General features: G+C 40.9%; 1 protein-coding gene across 9 annotated transcripts in view; it reads right to left on the bottom strand.

Moving 5' to 3' along the window:
* Positions 1 to 22295, bottom strand: part of Cplane1 (ciliogenesis and planar polarity effector complex subunit 1) — a 100179-nt gene that overhangs the window by 40799 nt on the left and 37085 nt on the right. For 5 of the 9 annotated variants that reach the window (XR_015662721.1, XR_015662724.1, XM_087621753.1 and 2 more), the window contains 13 exons: positions 19066 to 19175; positions 18746 to 18904; positions 17736 to 17844; positions 15324 to 15621; positions 11757 to 12693; positions 9561 to 9709; positions 8566 to 8732; positions 7957 to 8024; positions 7258 to 7337; positions 4836 to 4913; positions 2961 to 3141; positions 2480 to 2761; positions 724 to 1470 (listed from right to left, as the gene is read on the bottom strand). Coding sequence is in view for 7 of the 9 variants with exons in the window: in XM_087621753.1 (XP_087477879.1) it covers positions 724 to 1470; positions 2480 to 2761; positions 2961 to 3141; positions 4836 to 4913; positions 7258 to 7337; positions 7957 to 8024; positions 8566 to 8732; positions 9561 to 9709; positions 11757 to 12693; positions 15324 to 15621; positions 17736 to 17844; positions 18746 to 18904; positions 19066 to 19175 (3365 nt within the window). In the remaining 2 variants the exon portion in view is untranslated. 9 annotated transcript variants of the gene reach the window in all.

The following is a 22295-nucleotide window of genomic DNA, read 5'->3' as shown; positions in this document are numbered from 1 at the left end:
AAAAAAAAAGAAAGAAAGAAATGGGCTGAGACAACAGCTCAGCAGGTAAAAGTGCTTGTGCCCAGCCTGGTGACTTGAGTGTGATTCCCAGAACCCACAGGGTAGCAGGGAACTAGTCCGCACAAGCTGTCCTTTAATATTCCAGTGTGTGCTTGCTCATGGCACGTACATGTGTGCACACTGTGCTGGGTAGTTTTATGTCAGCATGACACAATATAGTCACCGGAGAGGAGGGAACCTCAATTAAGAAAATATCTTGAGACTGGACTCTAGGCACGCTTGTAGGGAATTTTCTTAATTATGATTAACATGAGAGGGGCCAGTGCACTGTGAGTGGTTCTACCCCTGGGCTTGTAATCCTGGGTTCTGTAAGAAAGCAGGCTGAGCAAGCCAGGGGAAGCAAGCCAGTAAGCAGCACCCTCCATGGCTTCTGCACCAGCTCCTGCTCTAGGTTCCTCCCCTGCTTGGGTTCCTGTCCTGACTTCGATGAATAGCGATAATTAAGTATGAGACAAATAAAACTTCTCCTCCTCAAGTTCCTTTGGTCACTTTTTTTTAAAATCACAGCAGTAGTAACCCTAAGACATGTACTCACACCCAAAATAAATAGATGTCAAAACATTTTCTAGAGCTTTCAAATGTGTGTTCCTGTAAATACAGCAAATATTTACAGCATGGGAAAACACAGGATTCAGCTTTTCGATCAGCACACAAAGTCATTACCGTATTCTCTGGCGGCAAGCATGGATGAAGTAATGATAGTTGAGGATGTTTTGTTCCTTCTGTGCCAGGTACTGAGGGAAAGCTACCTAATGCCGCTCTCGATGGCATGGAGAATACATAAGAAGGCTTAAACTGAAGGTGTAATAAAGGAAGTCCAAAAGAATTCTGAAGAGCCGTCTCAGGGGGCCTTGGTGTAACATCGAATACACTTCCTGGCTTTATAAACACTGAGGAATCCTGCTGCGGTGTCACGGACTCTTGCCCAGTGCACTGATCCAAGTTCTCATGCTTGGGGATGCCTGGGAGCACAGTCTCGGCTTTTCTCATGGCCTGAGCATTATAGTACTGGCTTGAACCTGAAGGAGATGGTGGCATGGTATGCACCATTCTCTGAGACACGGGAGATTGACAAGGGTCAGACAGGCCCCAAGCCTCTTTTGGTTGGGCCTGGGGCCTGGAAGGAGCTCCTGGAATTCTTCCTACAGGTAAGGGCAGGGGCTTGAATTCATGCTTGGGCTGAAAATGAAGCAAAGGGAAAGCACTCCCAGCAGTGGCGGCTCTGGTGGGTGGAATCAGCTGAGGCGTCTTCTGCACAGCAGCAGCTGTGAACAAGAGCTGGAGGCCACCCTCTCCACCAGGAACGTGGGGAAGGCAAGCAGGAGCGCAGCTTCGAGATGCTCCAGTTCGCCATCTCGGCTTAGGCTGGCCATCTGATCGACCCAAGGGAGTACTCTCATGTGCAATATCCTGAAAGAAAATATTACATAAATTTAGAATACAAGTTCCTTATTTTGTAAATAATATTCAGTATGATTTGAATAAATACTATCTTAGAAAAAATACTAAAAAATACATTTATTCAAATAACAAAAAGCCAAAGATTAACCGAGGATATAAATGCTATCTACTTCATGTGTATGATTAGCTTTAATTATCAACTCGAGATAATTTAGAATCACCAGAAAAAAGTTTTAATTAACAGGTTGTCTATACTGAGTTGGCCTATGGTCATCTCTGTGAAAGACTGTCTTAATTAAGTTGACTGACATGGGAAGACCCAGCCCATAGTTCGTGGGACCATTCCCTAGACAGGGGGGTCCTGAGCTGTGTGAAAGTGGAGGAGGGGAGCAGAGCATAAGTAAGGCCTGCCTTTGTTTTCTGTTCCTGACCTAATAACAGACAACAGCCTGGAACAGCAAGCCCAAATAAACCCTTTCTCCCCCAAGTTGCTTTTGTCAGGATATTGTGCAACAGGAACAGAAATAAAACCGGAATAGAATGTAAGCGCATGTGTGCAGGTAGAGGTCACACCTTGGGTGTCATTCGGGTGCCATCACCGTTCTTTTGCTGTTTTCTGTTGCTTTAAAACAGGCTCTCTCATTGGCCTGTACTCACACAGCAAGTTAGGCTCTTGCCAGTAAGCCCCAGGGATCTGACTGTCACTACCTCCCCAGCGCTGGGATTATAAGGATGTACACCATGCCTGACTTTTTAACACTGGTTCTGAGGAAAGAGCTCAAGCCTTTAACAAACACTGCCACTGGGTTATTCCTTCAGTCCTGTTAGTATCTCTGTGTGCATTACCTGTGTCTCTCCACTGGGTTATCCCTTCAGTCCTGTTAGTATCTCTGTGTGAAATTACCTGTGTCTCTCCACTGGGTTATTCCTTCAGTCCTGTTAGTATCTCTGTGTGAATTACCTGTCTCTCCCCACTGGGTTGTCCCTTCAGTCCTGTTAGTATCTCTGTGTGAATTACCTGTGTCTCTCCATTACTATCTTGATCAGGTTGGCTAATTCTTTCATGGCCTGGTGGGCTGCTCTTGCCAGGATGCCTGGTGCACTCTCCCATGGATTGTGGTTTAGCAAGAAGTTTCTGTCCGCTGTTGACTTCAATACAATCACTCCTTGTGGGGTTTGCTACTTGGCTTTCCCCGAAATGCACAGACTGAGCCTGCTGAACAAGTCGCTGCGTGTCTGGGAGATTAGCAACAGATGGTCCTACTATTTGCATCAGGCTCAGAAAATTGATCTGCTGCAGCTAGAACAAAACAAAAAGAGATCTTGAAAACACTGAAACAAAGATAGCAAGCAGTTAGAGCCATTCTCGAATGTTGAATGACATCCGATGACTCTTAAGAACAGAGAAATGCATGGAATTCCACTTTGACTAGTCTGTTTCTATTAATCGGTTAAATTGTATATAAGGTGGAGATTTACTTACATAGCCACATGCTCACCTGAACTAATTTAAACATTTCATCTTGGAGCATCTGCCTAACAGAATCAGAAGAATCTGGTAACTGAACCCTGTGGTCATTTCCCTGAGTCTTCTGAGATGTTTGTGAAGTAACCTGGGCTCCGTTTGACATGAGGGGTGGAACTGTGGATGGTTTATCTTTAAGTTCAGAAATCTGTGCACTGTGTAAAAACATTTAATAAAAACATTAATCAACAACAACCAAAAAAACCCCAAAACAATTGGTTGTCTAAATATTTAGACACTATTTTTTTTCTTGGACTTGAGGGCTTCAATGACGTATTTTTCAGGGCTCCACAGTACCCATCATCAGAAGGCCTTGTCTTGTCTGTCAGTGATGTTACCCCCACGACTGCCCACCCTGGTCCTGAAAGCATCTGAGTCTGAGACCTGCACAGTCCTCCTTATCAACAGCACTGACTTAAGAATAGTTTTCACTAAGATTAAAGATGGAAAAGAGAGTTAAGACAAGAAAAAAAAGGATAAAAAAGTTTAATTCCTGGGTTATCAGCATAAATTACTTCTGGGAATTATTAAACACAAAAGCACAGAATGTGAACATTTCGTTTTCAAACAAACCAGAGTCTTCATTTATAATAAATGGTAACAAAAATATTTTATTTAAAACAAAAAATTAAAGACCAAGGCAAGATCTTAGGTCTTATTTTTTGGGTAAAACAATTATTAAGAAATGATTCCTTGGGGTTGGGGATTTAGCTCAGCGGTAGAGCACTTGCCTCGGGAGCGCAAGGCCCTGGGTTCAGTCCCCAGCTCCGAAAAAAAGAAAAAAAAAAAAAAGAAATGATTCCTTAAATATATTAAGTCTCCAGTGTTTTATTTTTTCTCCTCCTACCCCTATTCTTTCTTTCCATAAGGTCTCTATATGTATCCCTGGTTAACCTGAAACTCACAGAGCTCTGCTTGCCTCTGTATCCCAAGTGCTGGGATTAAAAGCATATACCACCCCACCTAGACTTCCAATATTTTCTATGCAAATAAATTTCATCAACTAAATAAGGGAACAGGCAAGTATAGTATTCAAATAAACAGTCCTGTTTCAGAGCAGAGGAGACACAATGGCAGACACTCCTTCATTCCCTTCCAGCACTATCATTTTCCCCTTGTTGTACAGGGAGCATGCTTTACACCAGAACTGCCTTTATATAGTTAATCAGGAAAACAGACAGCACAATTGATGTGACGATTTTAACACAACTTTACTGGGCTTCACTTTCATCAGCAATGAGATCAAGTCTGAGAATTTTTTCTATATAAAACTGTACTGAATTTTCCTTCTAACTCTGCAAATTTTATAAGCATTTGACTAACTCTTGTAGAAGAACCTACAAAGGCCAAGAGGATAAGCCTAGAGATAATGAAGTCTTCAGCACAGCAGCCTGACCTCTCTCCTCTGGTCTCAGACAGTACTGGGTTAAGGTAGCTCAGTGGTAGACGGCTTATCTAGCCTGTTTGAGGCTTTAGCTTCAACACCCAGTACTGCAAAATGAAGGAAAGAATATTAAAATGAGCTAAAAGCATTTTTTATATTAGGGATCAGAAGATGAATGGGAACAATATTTCAGTAATGTATCTAGTACTGGATTTTTTTTTCTGAAAAGACTGTCCTAACATAATTCATTTCTTTAAAGCACAGATATAGGAAAATCTGTAAATAATTTCTTAAGGTGTCAAAACTTTATACCTATGCTGAGTTTTCAATGTATCATATTGCTTTTACTTATTTTCTTAGTGTTTAGAACAAACATTTAGCAATTATTTCAGGCTGACACAAGAGGTATATTCTCTTATTTTTAAAACATGATTTCAAAATTGTACAGCAGATAAAAATTCTTACCTAGAAGTTTCTGAATTTGCATCTATGCAAAGTGAGTGAGGAATGCTATGTTCGGATTTTGGCAAGGCTTCGCTCGTACTACAAATAGAAATGCATGATTAGGAGCATGTAATCCTCACACTTTCTAGGTGCACACATGACTTCTGCTCTGCCACAATCTACTCCCTCATAATGCTGCAATGCTCACTCAGAATCACATCTGTTTACACTGGTCTCCGTAGTAATTAGTCCCAGATCCAAACAACAGCGAAGACTCGATGACTTAATACACAACTTGAGCAGCACTGACTGTTTAGCAACAAAAATACAACCTAAACCTAGAGGACATGACCACCGATGACCCACAGTTGTGTAAAGTAAATGGTACTTCACTTAGAGCAAAGAATCTGCTATATTTGAAACTGTGAAGATTGATTTTTTTACAAATACAAACAGTTAATACTAATACTTATGATGGCATCACAGGACTTTAAGTTTATTCTTTAGTGGACAGGAGATACAGCTCATTTGTAAAGTGCTTGTCCATAATGTGTAAGGCCCTAGAAACAATCCATAGCACCTAAGGGAAAAATGTTCCAGCTGGCTGTCCTGACACACACACACTTTTAGTCCCATCACTTGAGAGGCAGAAGCATGCAGATTATGAATTTGAGACTAGGCTGGTCGACTCAAGTTCTAGGCCAGCTAGGTCTACATAGTAAAGCCCTGTCTCAAAAACAAAACAAACAAACAAACAAACAAACAAACAAAAATATTGTATTAACTTTTCAAAATAGAAAAAAAAATCCGTGATCTGAGGAAAAAAGATGTCTGATGTTAACTTTCTTACAAGTGTTTTAGTTAGGTTTCTATGGCTGTGATTAAAAACTAGGCAAACTAACTTGGCAAAGAAAATGTTTTACTTCACGTCACAGGAAGCCAGGGTAGGATCCCGGAGGCAGGAACCGAAGCAGAGACTATGGAGTAAAACTGCTTACTGGCTTGCTCCTCCTGGCTTGCTCACTTTGTTTTCTTAGACAATCCAGGACCAACTGCTTGGGGGTGATATGTTCTTCTCATATCAATCATTAATCAATAAAATGCCCTATACATTAGCTATAAGCAATCAGATAAGCGTTTCTCAGCTGAGTTCCTCTTCCCAGATAAGTATGGCTTGTGTCAAGTTGAAGGGGGGAAGGGAAGAAAGGAGGAGAGAGGGAGGGGGGGAGAAGAGGAGAAAAACAGAGACAACAGACATGGTGAAACCCCTTCCTTGTCACGTGTGGTTTGTGTAGGACGGTGTGTGGTAGCATGTGCATAGACAGAGAGGCCAGTCCCTGGGTGTCGTTCCTCAGGAAGTGTTCACTCTGTTCTGGGGATCAGGGCCTCAGCAATTAGGTTAGGCTGTCAGGCCAGCAGGTCCTAAGGATCTGCCCACTTGTACTAACCCAGCACTAGAATCATAAGTGAGCACTGTCATGCCCGCTTTTCACATGACCAGAGGGATGAAACGCAGGTCCTTGTGCTTATGTGACAGGCTCGACTATCCACCAGCCCCTACATTTTCTAAAGTTCTAAAATTTTCTCCTCTCCCCAAAACAGTGATGTGCCAGAAATAAACTATGCCATTGTGCTGAGCCCTAATGGACAGAACGCAGCATACAACAATGAAGGCCATGTGTATTATGGTGCACACGGCTTGGTATTTACTCAATAAAAGTGTAACAGTGTGGACAGGAACTTCGCTAGTCAGTAGATGAACAAACCCTGACTTCTTTATAGGTTCAGAAGAATTCATTTAGGTAAGGCCAAGTGACAAAACGGCAAAGGCAAAAAAGAAATGATTACTTCTACTAATGATTACATAACCAAAAACAATTCACTGTCGTTATAAATAAAAGTAATAATACCAACCTAAAATATATAATTAAGAAAACTGCCTGAAAACTTCACTAAGATTAAAAAACCAATTATAATCATGTTGTTGTAGTTGGGAGTGAGAAAGGTCCCTATACACTATGTTTGAATGTTTGGTCTCTAATTAGTGGAGATCTTAGGAGCCGGCCTGGGTGGAGGAGGTGTGGCCTTGGTCGCTGGCTTTGTCACTGGGCTTTGAGGTTTCAAAAGCCTATGGCAGGCCCTCTCCCTCTCCCTCTCCCTTCCCCTCCCCCTCTCCCTCTCCCTCCCCCTCTCCCCTCCCCCTCTCCCTCTCCCTTCCCCTCCCCCTCTCCCTCTCCCTCTCCCTCTCCCTCTTCCCCCGCCTGTGGATCAGGATGTAAAGTTCTCAGCTACTGTTCCAATGCTGTCCAATGATCATGGACTCTGAAACTGTAAGCAGGCATCTAATTAAATGGCTGGTTTTACAAGAGTTGCCTTAGTAATGATATTTCTTCACAGAAACAGAAAAGTGACAAAGACAAGTGTCATACTTTCTTTTCCTTACCCTTTCTGTTCTGTCAATTTTGTATCCACGCTGGTCTCCAATGGTTCTTTCCTGGAACACTGAGCCTCTTCTGTGGAATGCTGTGAAAGTCAACAGTGCCCACACCCACAATGAAAAGAGGTGAAACCCATATGCACAGCTGTTGCTGTGTATTTTGAATTTTACATTAAATAGCAGTCTGAAAGGCAAGTGACGAGACGAGTGATCCTTCCACATGTGAACTGCCTTAGCCCCCACCAGGATGAGCTGCTGAGTCTACTAAAGCAGAAAGATGAGGTGTCGCCTGTAGACTGTCTTATAACTCACGTGGAAATTAACTTGTGAAAACTACCACAAAATGAGGGAAAACTAATGCTTTTTAAAAATAAATGTTAAACTAACAGAAAAGATCTATGTTCCACTTAGAAATTTGGTTTTGAAAAAACAAATAATAAATCGAAACTGCCAAACTGAAACTGGACCCCACTTCATGAGCAAGGACATGCTCACACTATTGACCAGATTAATGAAGTACTTTAGGAAACGGAACAGTTCAGTGTCTGAAAGCACAGGAGAAAGGAACTCAGCGCACTCCTACAGGTCAGTGCACCTGTGGCAGACAGCAGCTGTGCCTAACATCGGGTACAGGGGGTAAGTACCTTCGCTGTCACTCAAGCACCAAGTCACAGTCACATGTTCATGTGTTGCTCACCAGCTTACCTCTGAGAGCTGGGACACTGGCCAGCGGGTGACAGCATCAGGGACTCTGGGGCTCCCAACAGATCCTTCTAGATGGAGTAGAAATGAAGGGAATGCTGAGTTTTAAAAATAAACTTTTCACCACTTCTCTAAGATTTAGGAGATACTGCAGGAAATTATATGACAGAAATATTTCTAACATACAAATACATTGCAAAAATACCTAGAAACTACTACTTCACCAGGTAAATGCCAGGAGAGCCCTGAGAGGCTTTGCATTAGTTTTGTGTAAGTCCAAGAATAGCTCCTGGAGTTGTTTCCAGTGTGACTGTTGGGAAAAGGCCCACAACTAGTTCACAGGAATCAAGAGGCTAATAATCACTACCCAGGCATGGTAAGAGGGTCAGCTCAGAAACCTACCGACATAAAAATAATGTCTTGCACATTCTCGGTTTTATTTGAAAATCAATCTATGAGTTAATATGCTTTGCATTTCAAAAAATAACACTTTAATCTTTTAGTTCTAAGCTATGTTCTAGGCAAATATATTTAAGAATAAAAGAGTTACTTTAGATGTCATTAATTATAAATTAGTAGTGCTGATAGAAGCTGTGTCCTGTGTGAGCTGACCTTCGGGGTCTAAGATGTGCACACCCATTTCATCCTGTGTAAATGACTCTCCTTCTGAATGACGCTCGTCAGCGTCTACACATTCTTTCTCAGTCCTATGAGTTACAGGAAGAATCTCATCGTCAGTTGATTTCACTTCACGGTTTTCTGCTTCAGCTGGCATTCTGCTAACAAAACATAACCATGAAAATTAGAACCCATTCTTGGAGACAAACAATTTCTCAACATTCAATTCATTTTTCAACAATAAAAAAACTTCATTTCCATATTTTCTAAGCCTTTTAAAAAATGTTTCTTATATTTCTGATACATGGAAGGGCCTAGCTTTCATTTACTCAAAACACTGGAGTAAATTTAACTTATCTAAAATTAAATGAGTCTTCATGGTTTTGCCAATGATTTGTCATACACAGGTTACTGTCCTTCCCGAGGCTACCGCTGTCCAAGCCTTAGCTCACAGAACAGCACTGCTGGGAGGTGCAGGCAGCAGGCTCTGAGAGGTAGGAATCCTGCGGAGGTTCACAGGTTGCCGAATGAGTGCGTTTGAACAGGATGATAAGTCCTGGTCCTTCCTCTTTTTTGTTTCCTGACCAAGAAGTGGGTGGTTTTCCCTACCATGTACTTCCATTGTGATATCCTGTGGCTTAAAGCAATATGGCCACCAGTCATAAAGTGGAACCTCTAATACAGTGGGCCAGATAAACCCTTTCTCTGTAAGCTGCCTAACTCATGTTTATCAACAGAGTGACGGAAACCTATTCTCAAGTAATATTGCTCCTACCGTTGTCGCATAGTAAAGGGGCCTTTCAGAAGGAATTAGTTCCTGCTAGAGCAATGTGCAAGAAGCACAGTTCCCAATGAATTCCAGGTACTTGAGGAAGCTTACATTCTGTCCCTGTAGTTTAAAGAAATGCCCCTTCTTTTCATTCTGCTAAGCTCAAATCTTCCTAAGCCAACAGACTCTACTGAAAAGGAGGACACACATAGCCACTTACTTCCAGATGCCTTGACAGCATTCATCCTGGTCACTCCTCTCCTCAGCTCCAGTCTGAGCTGCTACTGGAATTGGAGAGTCAGCATTTCCATCAGTGTTGCTCTCCCTCTCAGCTGTCACTTGAGACTTGGTGCAATGATTCTCTAGAACCTAAAGAAACCACTTTAGAATTTTATATGGAGTATTACACTACTTTTTAAAAGCATACTTTTACATCATTCATATGCTACTTAGAACTGATTCTTTTATACATTCATTATTTACCACACTTGTACATCCAATTATTTGTTTTAGAAGTAATGGTCAAATCTTTCGTCTACCTGGAAAGAGTAAGTTTGACCTCCTACATAAAGCACAAAAAGAAACCATTCTTCAGCCAGCCAGTGTTAGTGCTTATCCTCAACCCAGCACTTGGAAGGCAGAAGCCTCCGAGGTCAAGGCCAGTCCTAGTCAGCAGTGAGTTCCAAGCCAGTCAGGAATACACAGAGAAAGCCCCCTTCAGGGGATTTTTAAAAAAGGAAAAGGAACAAAACCACTCTTCCACATATTTAACCTATAATAATTTGTTGTTGGCCATAAAACAGCAGCAGTAAAAACGGATGCACTCATCCCCCTCTGCTTGCCATGATGATGACATCTGAGAACTGGAGAGACAGCTCTGTCCTCAAATCCCTTACCATGTAAGCACAAAGAACTAGGTTAGACCCCCTAGAACCCATGCAACAAAGCCAGGGGTATTGGCACAAAGCTGTAACTCCAGTCATGGGCAGGTAGAGAGGATCCCTGGGTTTGCTGGCCAACCAGCCAATCTTCCTAACAAGTTCCAGGCCAGTGAGAGACCCAGTCTGAAAAACCTAGATGGACAGCACTTGAGAAATGACATCTGAGTTTCACCTCAGGCCTCAGTGAACATATACATGTTCCCTCCCTCCCCCCTCCCCCCCAGACACAAAATTTCATGATTACATAGAGTTAAAACACAGGCACCTAAAAAATACAAGTGACTGGGCTGGAGAGATGACTCCATTTAAGAGCACTGGCTGCTCTCCCAGGGCACCTGGGTTTGATTTCACTCCCAGCAACCACTTCATGGCTTACCACCATCTACAACTCCAGCTCAAAAGATCTAACACCTTCTCTAGCTTCCTCGGTCATTGCATGTGTGTGGTGTACAGACATACATACAGGCAAAAACCACCATGCACGCACGCGTGTGCGCGCACACACACACACACACACACACACACACACACACACACACAGGAAAATTATGTAAAACAATACAAGTACTAATTCAGACATGCATCACCTAGAAATACACATTTCAAGAAAACAAGTACCCTCATTTTACATAAACTTCATACCTTAAAATAACAGAAATGGATTTTTTTTAAAGATTTATTCATTTATTATATATAAGTACACTGTAGCTGTCTTCAGACACACCAGAAGAGGGCATCAGATCTCTTTACAGATGGTTGTGAGCCACCGTGTGGTTGCTGGGAATTGAACTCATGACCTCTGGAAGAGCAGTCGGGTGCTCTTAACTGCTGAGCCATCTCTCCAGCCCGGATATTTTTTTAAAAGACAAGAAAAATTCATTTAAAAAAAACAAATGTACACACACACACACACACACACACACACACACACACACACACACACACACTTCTTCAACACTGTTTTAGAATGAAGGTCTTTGCCATCAACATGCTAAAGAAGTACTGGTAAGCATTGCTCCTCCATAGCTATTTTTCTGGGTCAAATTTTCCAACCTTTGTCTCAAGAGTATAAATAAAAACATCCCCTAATGCATTTGCTGAAAACTTCAGTAACAACAAAAAAAAAGTAGCCCTTTATCAACTAACGCCTGAAATTTAAAAGAGAAAAAAAAGAAATGTGAAGACATTTATAATGTTAAGAAAGTGTTTTCTTCCCTTTTTACTGTGCACAAATAACATAAAGAAACATAAAAAGTAAAATCCTCAGAGCTTCACTGAAGCACCTTCACTGTAATCTTCTCAAAGAATGAAAGGAATCTCTCTAAGAAGAAAAAGAATACCCTGGGTGATGCAGGGCACGATCAACATTGTCGTTAATTTGCTATTACTGTAATACATTCTTTACAGGGCCAACAACGGCTCATTTAAACTAGAATGGTACTTTCCTCACTTGTTGTGATGGCTTATGTAATTACCTTAATAATGCCATTGGTTGCCGAATATGCAGCCAAGTAGGGTTGCTCCAGAAGCCACAATGAGGTAAGAATGGCAGCTGTAGAGGTCTTCACACGAATTACTGGACTGTATTTACAGGACGACCGAGTGACCTCAGAATCACAGAGGAGTCTCCGATCTGACCACCGGATCATCCACTCTACCAGTCTCCCTGCATCACCAAACAAGTTCTGAAGTACCAGAGGAAGGTCCTCCCGAGGGTGGCCAGCACTGCACTGAAGCACTCGGAAACTGTGTCTTCCAGTTTTAAAGAACTTGGGAATCCAAAAGGGGTGGCCTGATGACCTCTGAACTGTGGGTTTCTCCCGTTTGTCATCTGGAGCTCTATAAATTGGCTTTTGTTTTAAACCAAACAATCCCACCTTTCTTTCATGGTTCATGACTTCAGGTAGAGGGTTCTCTGCAGTGCTCCCTGACTGGCTACCTACTTCTAAAGCTGAAAGGGCCTGGCTTTCTAAATTTCTGGCTCCTGCATTGTTTAGAGAAAACAGGTTTTCAGATTCCTGTGACTCAGGAGTGACAGCAAAGCAGGAACCAGCTCTATACACACTGTCACTGCTGGCTTTGCTCTGGCGTCGTTTTAATGTTGTATGTACATCAAAAAGTAGAGAATTAAGTTCGTGTTCTCTAAGATGCTCAGAAAAGCTTGTCAAAAATGGAATGCCAGGATCACGGGAACAAAGGTCTCTTTCAAGAACATAGCTCAAGAAGAGCTCAAGGAAGTTCATATATTCATCATCGTCACGCTCAAATTCCCAAACACCGATTACAGGAAGTGCTTCTTTCCCTGAAGTTTCATGATCTTCTTTCCTTTGGGGGTTCTCTTTCTGATTACTTATTTTCTTTTTATCACTGGGCTTACCAACCAATGCTAAATCCATATGACTTGGGGCATGCCTATGGTATAAAAAAAAAAACAAAATTAACTTAGCCATTGTTTAATTATTAATATTGATCTTTTAATGGATTTTAAAAATATTTTCTATATTGATCAAGTCATGTATCTTTTTTTGTGTTTCAATTGCATATCTTCTCAGTGAAGCATGATGAACTCCATGATCTCTAATAAGCAGACTGTTCTACAAGGTTGAATGAACAGGGGTTGGAGAATTAGCTTAGCAGTTGAGAGCACCAGCTGCTCTTCCAGAGGACCTAAGTTTGGCTCCTAAAACTAGGCAGCTCAAAACTATTTGTAATTTAAGTTTCAGGGAATCAAATGCCCTCTTCTTATCTCCAGAGGAGCCAAGCATGTACTTGGTACACATACATACACATAAAGTAAAAATAAATATCTTTAAAGTACAATATGCAAAGGGAAACTGGCATAATTAAAATGTGTTCGCATAAGGTTTACCATGGGAAAAGAATAAGGGCACTGCCAAGATGACTCAACAGGTAAAAGCACTTGCAGCCAAGTCTCACGACCTGAGTTTGTTCCCTGGAATCCACACAGTGGAAGAAGAAAACCAACTCTCAAACTGTCCTCTGACCTCCACAGCAATGCCATGATGTGCACATCCCCCACATAACACACACACACACACACACACACACACACACACACACACACACACACACACACTCTAATAAAAATAAAACACATGAATGTCCATTCTAAAGGTGAAAAATAACCCTCTAACAAACATTTAGAAAATTAAAGTCAACAAAGAGTCATGTGCCACCAATATGCATCCAGTGTTCCATGGTTCTTTTCCCACTGCTTCCTTCAACCCAGTGACACTGTAAACAAGAAGCACAATTCCTTGAGTTCCACTATGCAGATGCTTGAGTCTTTTTAAATTATGACAATGAAAACAAATCGCTTTGTGAAACCTGTTGGCAGGCACATTAGTTGTGAGCCACAATTGCTTTCAAGTGCCTCTTTTCTTTCTTTTTTTTTTTTTTTAAAGATTTATTCATTTATTATATATAAGTACATTGTAGCTGTCTTCAGATACACCAGAAGAGGGCATCGGATCTCTTTACAGATGGTTGTGAGCCACCATGTGGTTGCTGGGAATTGAACTCAGGACCTCTGGAAGAGTAGTCGGGTGCTCTTAACCGCTGAGCCATCTCTCCAGCCTTCAAGTGCCTCTTTTCAACCCAGTGCTAGGGTAGAACACAGCCTCTCAGGTCTCTCAGTAAGAGAAAAGTTGTGAGGTCCCTGGGCCCAGGTCAGCGCATGCCTGCTTACCTAGATAACACGAAAGCGTCCGGCAAAGTAGGTCTACGTATTTAAGCACAGTTGCTCAACGAACACACTATTAAAATGTTACTAGGTATTGTTGAAGTACATTTGGAGTAGATATGATAATTTAACTTAAGATGAAAATTATTATTGATTATATAGTTTTTAAATCAAAGAGAATGGGGGTTGGGGATTTAGCTCAGTGGTAGAGTGCTTGCCTAGCAAGCGCAAGGCCCTGGGTTCAGTCCCCAGCTCTGAAAAAAAAAAAAATCAAAGAGAACATATTACATTGCAGTTACTATAATTTTAATCAAATCAACAAAACTCAAGATCTCAAATCACAGGTTTATACAAGAGGGAAGAATCAGCCAGGAATTTATGAAGCGTTCTAAAGCTGAGTATCAAGTTCCTTCCTTTGGGCCCTGAAACATAACATCGCAATCCAATCACTTCAAACTACAGTGGTGTATCTATTGTCTGGAATTCTTAGAACCAGAAGCATTCTGAGTCTGGGTGGGTTTTCTCTCTTACTGGTTGAGGTGGAAGGCTGATATTTGTATATATGTAATGAGATGTCTTAGGGATAAAGCCCAAATATGGAAGCTTAGTGGTGTAACAATTATCTGTAATGTACAAGGGCTTGGGTTCTGGCTCCAACACTAGAAACAAAACAAACTTCCGCCATGTTCCAAATAATCCCATAACCCTTCCTCCCAGTGACCTGAGGAAGTCTATGAAGTGTATTTAGTGTGTTGACTTTGACCTCTCATTAAAAAAATAAAATAAAATAAAATAAAATAAAAATCAAGCATGAAATTTTCAACTTTTACTTTTTTACTGGACTTTACAGCCGAATTCCATATTTTAGGTTTTAAATTAAGTATGTTAAATTTGCGTTTCAATACAAATATTAAGCTGGGTGTGGTGGCACAAACCTTTAATTCCAGCCAACATTTAGGATGCAGAGGCAGGCAGATCTCTGAGTTTCTAGCCTGCTACGCCTACATAATAAGACCTTGTCTCACAATGAAAACAAATGCCCCACCCCACCCCCTCGCCCACCCTGAATAAATCTAAAGATTGTTTAAAAAAAGACCTCAGGTCACCCACTGAATTGTGTCTTCTCATCTGTCATCTCAGATGTCAAAAGCATTCCATAATCTCAGGAATATTTACAATGAATTTCAAATATATAAACTTGCAACGCCATTGTGAGTTACAGAGGTTGGCACTTATTTATTCTTTATACTGTTGAGCATTCTGGGATTGGAAATAAGCTCATCATTTGCACTCTCTTCCAGAGGAAGTAGGTACTTGTATTACAACCTCCCAGTTGTACCTTTGATACAAGTGTATCCAAGTTTTCTCTTCAAAAGACAAGGTTTCAGAGAAGGTATCTGCATCACTGTGTAGCAGAGAACTGCCCAGTTCTAAGGTGAGTGTACTTCTGCTCAAACTGGTTCCCAGGGAAAACGTGTCAGCGGTGGCAGGAGCAGCAGCTGGTTTTTCTTCTTCATCCGGCTCCCATATATTCATCTCAAAAGCGCCTATGTTCCTCTGCACACGTTTTAGGGCTTTCACCCTCACTTTATGGGCAGACCTCATGACCACAGACATCAGTTCCTCAGTCTGGGGACCTAGGGAGAAAAAAAACTGAAGTTCTCATGGTTTATAGAAATGTTTCAACTCAAGATTTAAGGCAGGCATTGGAGTAGTGCGTGACTACAATGTCAGCACTTGGGGCACAATCAGGAGGATCAGAACAGGGTCTGGCCAGCCTTGTCTACACACTAAGTTCCAGAACATCCCTGGCCAAAAGGCTGAAAGAAAGGAAGAAAAGGAGGAAGAAAGGAATCCAATTATGACTGGAGACATGGAACCAAGATAACTGCTAAGGCTATTCCCACATTATTGCAGATTGTGTCTTCTTTAATATTTATTGGAAAACTGTGGCCCTTCCCAGAGCTGCAGAAGCTGAATAAGAGCATTCTTCTTCTTCTTCATCATCATCCCTAATAATAGATAAGATAATAATTAAAAAAAGACCCAGAGTCCCTCGCTCCCCTTCTTAAGAGGTCTATCATAGAGGAAATAATTCTTGGGTAAGCCAGGCTAGGAAATGTACACCTGCACATCTCATACCAACTCAGGACGCTGGGACAGGTGAATCAGAAGACCCATCTGGAAACTTACCAACCAACCAACCAAACCCCACCACAGATGAAGAAGGTATTTCTGATATAAACAGTAGATGCTAATATGACTTTTTAGAACTCCTTCACCCTGATAGCCTAACTCATGAAGTTGTCAATGCCTTAGAGTAGATAAGTCTCCACAAAACTGGTTAAGAAGAGACTCATAAAATGGCTGGTTCCAACTGTACCGTAAAGAATCTCAAGGCCAATCATGTCACTGAAAAGTACCTCAATGCACAAAATGAGCAAATAAAAATGCCTCATTTTCCTTAAAAAGACATAAAATTATGAATAAACAATGACAAATATTATTTTCTATACTCACTAAATGGGAAAAAAGAGAATATTTTTAGCAAAAATTAAGGCTTTTTTTTTACAATAAGTAATGAGAAATAACGTTTTCCCAAGATTTTCTATTAAAAATTTAAGCATTATTAATATAGAAAGAGAATATTTTCCAAGATAGAAAAAAGTATCAAGAACTACGCAAGTGCAAGTACTTCAGTTAAGGAAACAGAAAAGGCAGTTTAAGGTTCTCCGTGGCTGGTGTGGTTTGGTGCTGAAGCACAAGCAAGACGCTGCGAGGCCAGGTCTGCTCTGCATCGTCACAAGGAAGGAAGGAGAGAAGACGGGGAGGTTGCATGGCTGGCTTCGCATTCTACACATTTTGCCACAACAGAAAATCTACAAGGTCATGTTCAATGTACAGGATAAAATCAAAAACATAAGTAACTTTAGGCAAAGAAGAAAAATAAAAGTTTTCAATAAATACATGAAGTACAGAGACCACATGGTCTACTTCACTTCATTCTGAGGGGAAAGTCTTCTGTGTGGACCAGAATGGTTTTGAAGACATGAGTGCAAGTGATCCTCCCACAGGGCATGTTCATTTATATAAATCTCTTGCCATGTGTAATCTCTCTCAATACATATTAGCCAGGTAACAGAATTACCATTGTAATTAAGGAAATGAGGCCTAACGATATTGAGGAACTTGCCTAAGACACAGTTACTGACAGAGCTGAAGTCGGCTCCATCTAGTTCCAAACCAACTAATTAGTTCTGCAATGGGGTCATACATCCACTTTCTCATTCTTTACCTTTAGGGATGGGCAGAAACTCAGATACCTGAGTGGCAGACAACAGATACTTTCAAAGCAAGAGCATCTTGGAGCTAGAGGGATGGCTCAGCAGTTCTCAGAACTACTGTTCTCCAGAGGACAGGGTTCAGTTCCCAGCACACACATCAAGGCCGTTCACAGTTGCCTGTAACTCCAGCTCCAGGGAAACTGGGTCTCCAGAGGCACTTGCACACCCATGGCATGCACATATACATTTGCACACCCATGGCATGCACACATACATTTGCACACCCCTGCCATACACACATGCATTTGCACGCCCATGGCATACACACATACATTTGCACACCCATGGCATACACACATACATTTGTACACCCATGGCATACACACACATAATTAAAAATAAATCCTTTAAAAACAGAACATCTTCAACAATATTGGTCCATTAAACATCTAAGAAATAGCAAATACCTTTCACAACACCATGTTTGAGTTTCTGTTGAAGTGAGTGGTATTTTTCTCTTAAAGGAACCCTTATGGCCTCAGGATTGGGAAATGCTTTCACAAAAATTTCTGCTACCTTTAGAAACAAAATTAATGTTTTATGAGCAACACCAGTCTTTTTCTTCCTTCTTTTAATTCTCCAAACACTTTAAGTCAGAACATAAATGTCTACTTAAAACCCTTTTGTTGTTCAACCAAGCTACCAGAAATCAGCATCGTTTTTCTCTCTTCCATTTTTATTAAATATTTGACAAAATTATGTATATTCAAGGTAGAGGAAGCTGTGATCTGATATATAATTTATGCTGAGTATATCAGCCAAGTTAGCATGTCAATCACCAAATGCAGTAATAACTGTATGTGTGCACATGCACAATAAGAACACTTTAGATCTACTTCCTTCATCAAACGTCAGTAAACCATAGCACATCATTAATAATAGTCACCATGCTGCACACTAGCACCTAGAACTAATTCATCTTATGAATGCAAGTTTGGACCCTTTAGTCAACATCTCTTCATCCCTCCTCACCCTCTAAAAATAGTTTATTTTTCTCAATGAACATTTTAAAAAAATCTGTGGAAAAAAATTACATTGAGATGGATCTTAGAGGCACTGATCTGTTAGCCTCGAGGATTTATGAAAATTATCCCAAGAAGCAAAGAGGATATCAGAGGCTTAAGAAGAAAGAGAAGGATGACTACTTACTGAGGTGTGAGAAGACGCCATGTCTACCACACCTCTAAGACCTCCCTATTTCCAGCACACCCCCGGCCTTGGCAGCTACCACTCTGTTCTCTGCATCAATGAGCTTTAGGGTCTACCTGTGAGATCATACAGTAGCTATCTTTCTGAACCTGGAGGGTATTATTCAAAGTGCAACCAGTCCAACAGGAAAAGGCAACACCATCCCTAACTAAAACAGAAATCCATCAGGGCCTATTCAGAATTAGTTCTTTACCAATAATTATATTACCTTTCTGATTGGTGGCAGTTCTCCAATAAGGCTCAAAATTATATCCTGAATAAGTTCTTCCATATTAAAAAACCGAGAGAATGGTAGCATCCTACAGGCCCATTCCAGTGCATGAAAACAGTGCTCAACCACACAAGAATCAAACTCCACCTCAAGGTCCTATGTGGATAAGAAAATTGTTTTGTTTTGTTTTGTTTTGTTTTCAGTTTACATGGTCAGACCAGATAAGTTCAAAAGAACAGCTTACTACAAACAGTGAACACTTCTAAGCAACAATTTTCCAAGTAATGTTTATTTTCTGTTCTTGATCTCATAAATACCTTTTCTATCTTCGTATTTTCTCTTGCTTTCTGATACTGCCTGCAAGTGTATGATAATTTATCCCGGATATGCAACATCCAGCACAAAGCACAAAGTTCTCTGAAGCAACCTAAAAGCACAAACATAAAAGGAATTATGTGTGTATTACATCTGCAGGTCATTTATATCTTTATTATTATAAAAGAAAAATGTGAGGGCTGTCTGGGCAGACAATTAGTAACGTGGCTGCTGCTGTGCAAGTAGAAAGTGAAGAGTCTGGGCCTGTAGCACTCAGGTAAACGCTGGGGCAGTGTGGCAGCCCACTGTAAGCCTAGCAGGGAGAGGTGGGGATGGAGGCTCCCAGAGTAAGGTGGCTAGCTAGACCAAGCCTGTCTACGAGCTCTGGGATCAACTGAGGTACCTCAATGTATCAGATGGAGAGTGATCAAGAAAGACACCTGATGTCAACCTCCGACTTTCACATACATACACATGTGTATGCAAGCACACAGATGTGTAAAAATAAGTATAGGTTGCTATCTATATGCAGGTGAGGGCTGGCACAAGTTAGATCAAGGCCATGATTGAACAGTAAAAAAACAAGGCGGGAAGTTTTCATAAGGCAGTAGAGAAGGAGAAGGAAGGAGAATCAAGATGGAGACAGAGAAGGACGACCCAGATCCGGGTGGTCTTGAATTGCCAAGGTAGCTGGGATGGATTTCTGTAGGCAAATTTATCTTATCTGGGTGGGCAGTTTATATCCTTATCAATTGGTTGTGGGTTTACTGTGTGGATGTATTGTGGATTGAGAATTTAACATATAAATCTGATTGTTGGGTTGCAGTTTGTTGAATCTTGATTTCACTGGGTTTTTGGGAGTTTATACTGTAACTATTAGGGGTGATGTTGGGAACGTAAACAGAATGGCAGCAGAGAGTTATGAGAGAAGAGTCGCTGCTGGGACCAGGGGGTGGATGCTAGAAACGTGAACAGAGTCCACAGTAAGAGAGCCGCGAGAGATAGGCAGTCGCCCTATGAGACTGGTGTGGCAATGGCCCGCCTTGGGATCTAGATGAGTAGAGAGATTGCTCCTGGGCTCAGAGAGTAGCTGTTGGCAATGTGAGATGGGATGGAGCTTAGCCGGTGAGATGCTTTGCTGACTGAGATGAAAATATCCCGCAGATGCCATGTGGCCCTAACAGTGCCGACGAGCACGGGATAAAAGAAACCCTTTTTTATTTTTTACTGCAATACACATGCACATGCCAAAATGCCAAAATCAAAAATGTGTTCACTATAAGCACCTTATATAAAAGCATAGAGATACTTCCAGAATTTTAATATATAACATTCTAGAATATTTTATAAATATCAGTTGCACGATGCTATAAAAATTACTAAATTATTTAATCTATTTAGTTCCAACTTATAAATTTATAGTATATTGTAAATATTTTCAATTTTAACACAAATTTATAATAATTATGTATCATTCAGAATACCACTTATTTTTTATAGCACTAGGAATTGAACCCAGGGCCTCATATCTGGCCGGTAAATGCTTTAACACTGAGCTACAAACCTGAAAACTACTTATTGATATGCATTTTTTCAAAGATTTATTCATTTATTATATATAAGTACACTGTAGCTGTCTTCAGATACACCAGAAGAGGGCATCGGATCTCTTTACAGATGGTTGTGAGCCACCATGTGGCTGCTGGGAATTGAACTCAGGACCTCTGGAAGAGTAGTCGGGTGCTCTTAACCGCTGAGCCATCTCTCCAGCCCTGATATGCATTTTTACTTAAACTTTTTTTTGAGACAGGGTCTTATTACTGTGTAGCCCTGGGTGGCCTTAAACTCACTATACAGACCAGGATGGCCTTGAACTCATAAAAATCCACCTGCTTTGGTACTGCTCAATCTTTTAAATTCTAAAACCAAATTCCAATATTAATTTTTTGGTTCTTTTTTTTTTTTTCGGAGCTGGGGACCGAACCCAGGGCCTCACGCTTCCTAGGCAAGCGCTCTACCACTGAGCTAAATCCCCAACACCCAATATTAATTTTTAAAAGAAGTTTTACATTTGTTTATTTATTTATGTGTGTGTGTGTGCGCGCGCGCGCGTGTGCGTGCATTTGTCTACGTTTGCACAATTGTGCATGGCCCATAGGCTTTGACTTGGAGGTCAGAAGACAACATTCAAGAGTCAGGTCTCGGGGCTGGGGATTTAGCTCAGTGGTAGAGTGCTTACCTAGGAAGCGCAAGGCCCCGGGTTCGGTCCCCAGCTCCGAACAAAAGAACCAAAAAAAAAAAAAAAAAAAAAGAGTCAGGTCTCTTTCTACCATGTGGGTTCTGGGATTGAATTTAGGTTGTCAGACAAGGCTATAAGCACCTTTATCTGATGAGCCATTACAGAGGCCCAGAATACTAATTTACAGAACATGTCATATGGCCTGAGAGCATGATTCTCTTTTAGACCTGGCCCTGAGTCTGACTCCTAATGCTGTAAAACACACACACACACACACACACACACACACACAAAACTTCCCTCCTTCCCTTTCTGTTTCTGTCTTCCAAAGTTTTACTACCTTTTAGACCTGTCATACATGTAACTGGATACAAATTATGAACTGAGAAACCAATGTGTATAGGAAAATGCAAATAAAGCGCTAATTAAACAATGTAATTAGTCATAAGACAGACTTGATGATTTGCTGACCACAATGGCACCCATGTGTAACACCAGCTTTCAGAAGGCTAAACTGTGAGGAGAGTGAGTGCGGCTCACCTGGGTTACAGAGCATCAGAGACCCTCTCAAAACATAGAGCCTAATAGATATGTCAAAACAAAACTGCCTCAAAGTCAAAGGCTACTAACAAAGTTAACAAAATCTTTATGACATCAAATAAATTTGGCATACGATTTCAAGAAGTAAGAAATAACTAAATAACTAATAACTCAGAAATTTCACTTTGGAGACTTTAAGGAAACTTTTCATAATATGAATTAGAATTGATATGCCAAGACAACTTAATGTTTGTCTGATAATAAAAGCTATTAAAATTAGTTCATAATAAGTTCAATCAGAAAAATAGGAAACAAAATTGGTCCATCTTTACAGACAGGTTCAAAGCCCGCCTACTTAACAATGTGGTAGCAAGGACACCCTCCCTGCAAGGAATGCTACAGAAAAGGTATTCTTTAATGCTGAAATTCCAAATTTAAACAAGGAAGCAACAA

This window comes from Rattus norvegicus, chromosome 2 (assembly GCF_021556685.1).
Source record: "Rattus norvegicus strain SHRSP/BbbUtx chromosome 2, alternate assembly SHRSP_T2T, whole genome shotgun sequence".
Lineage (NCBI taxonomy): Eukaryota > Metazoa > Chordata > Mammalia > Rodentia > Muridae > Rattus > Rattus norvegicus.
The sequence above is the reverse complement of the archived record's forward strand: the minus strand, read 5'-3'. Positions and strand labels throughout refer to the sequence as shown.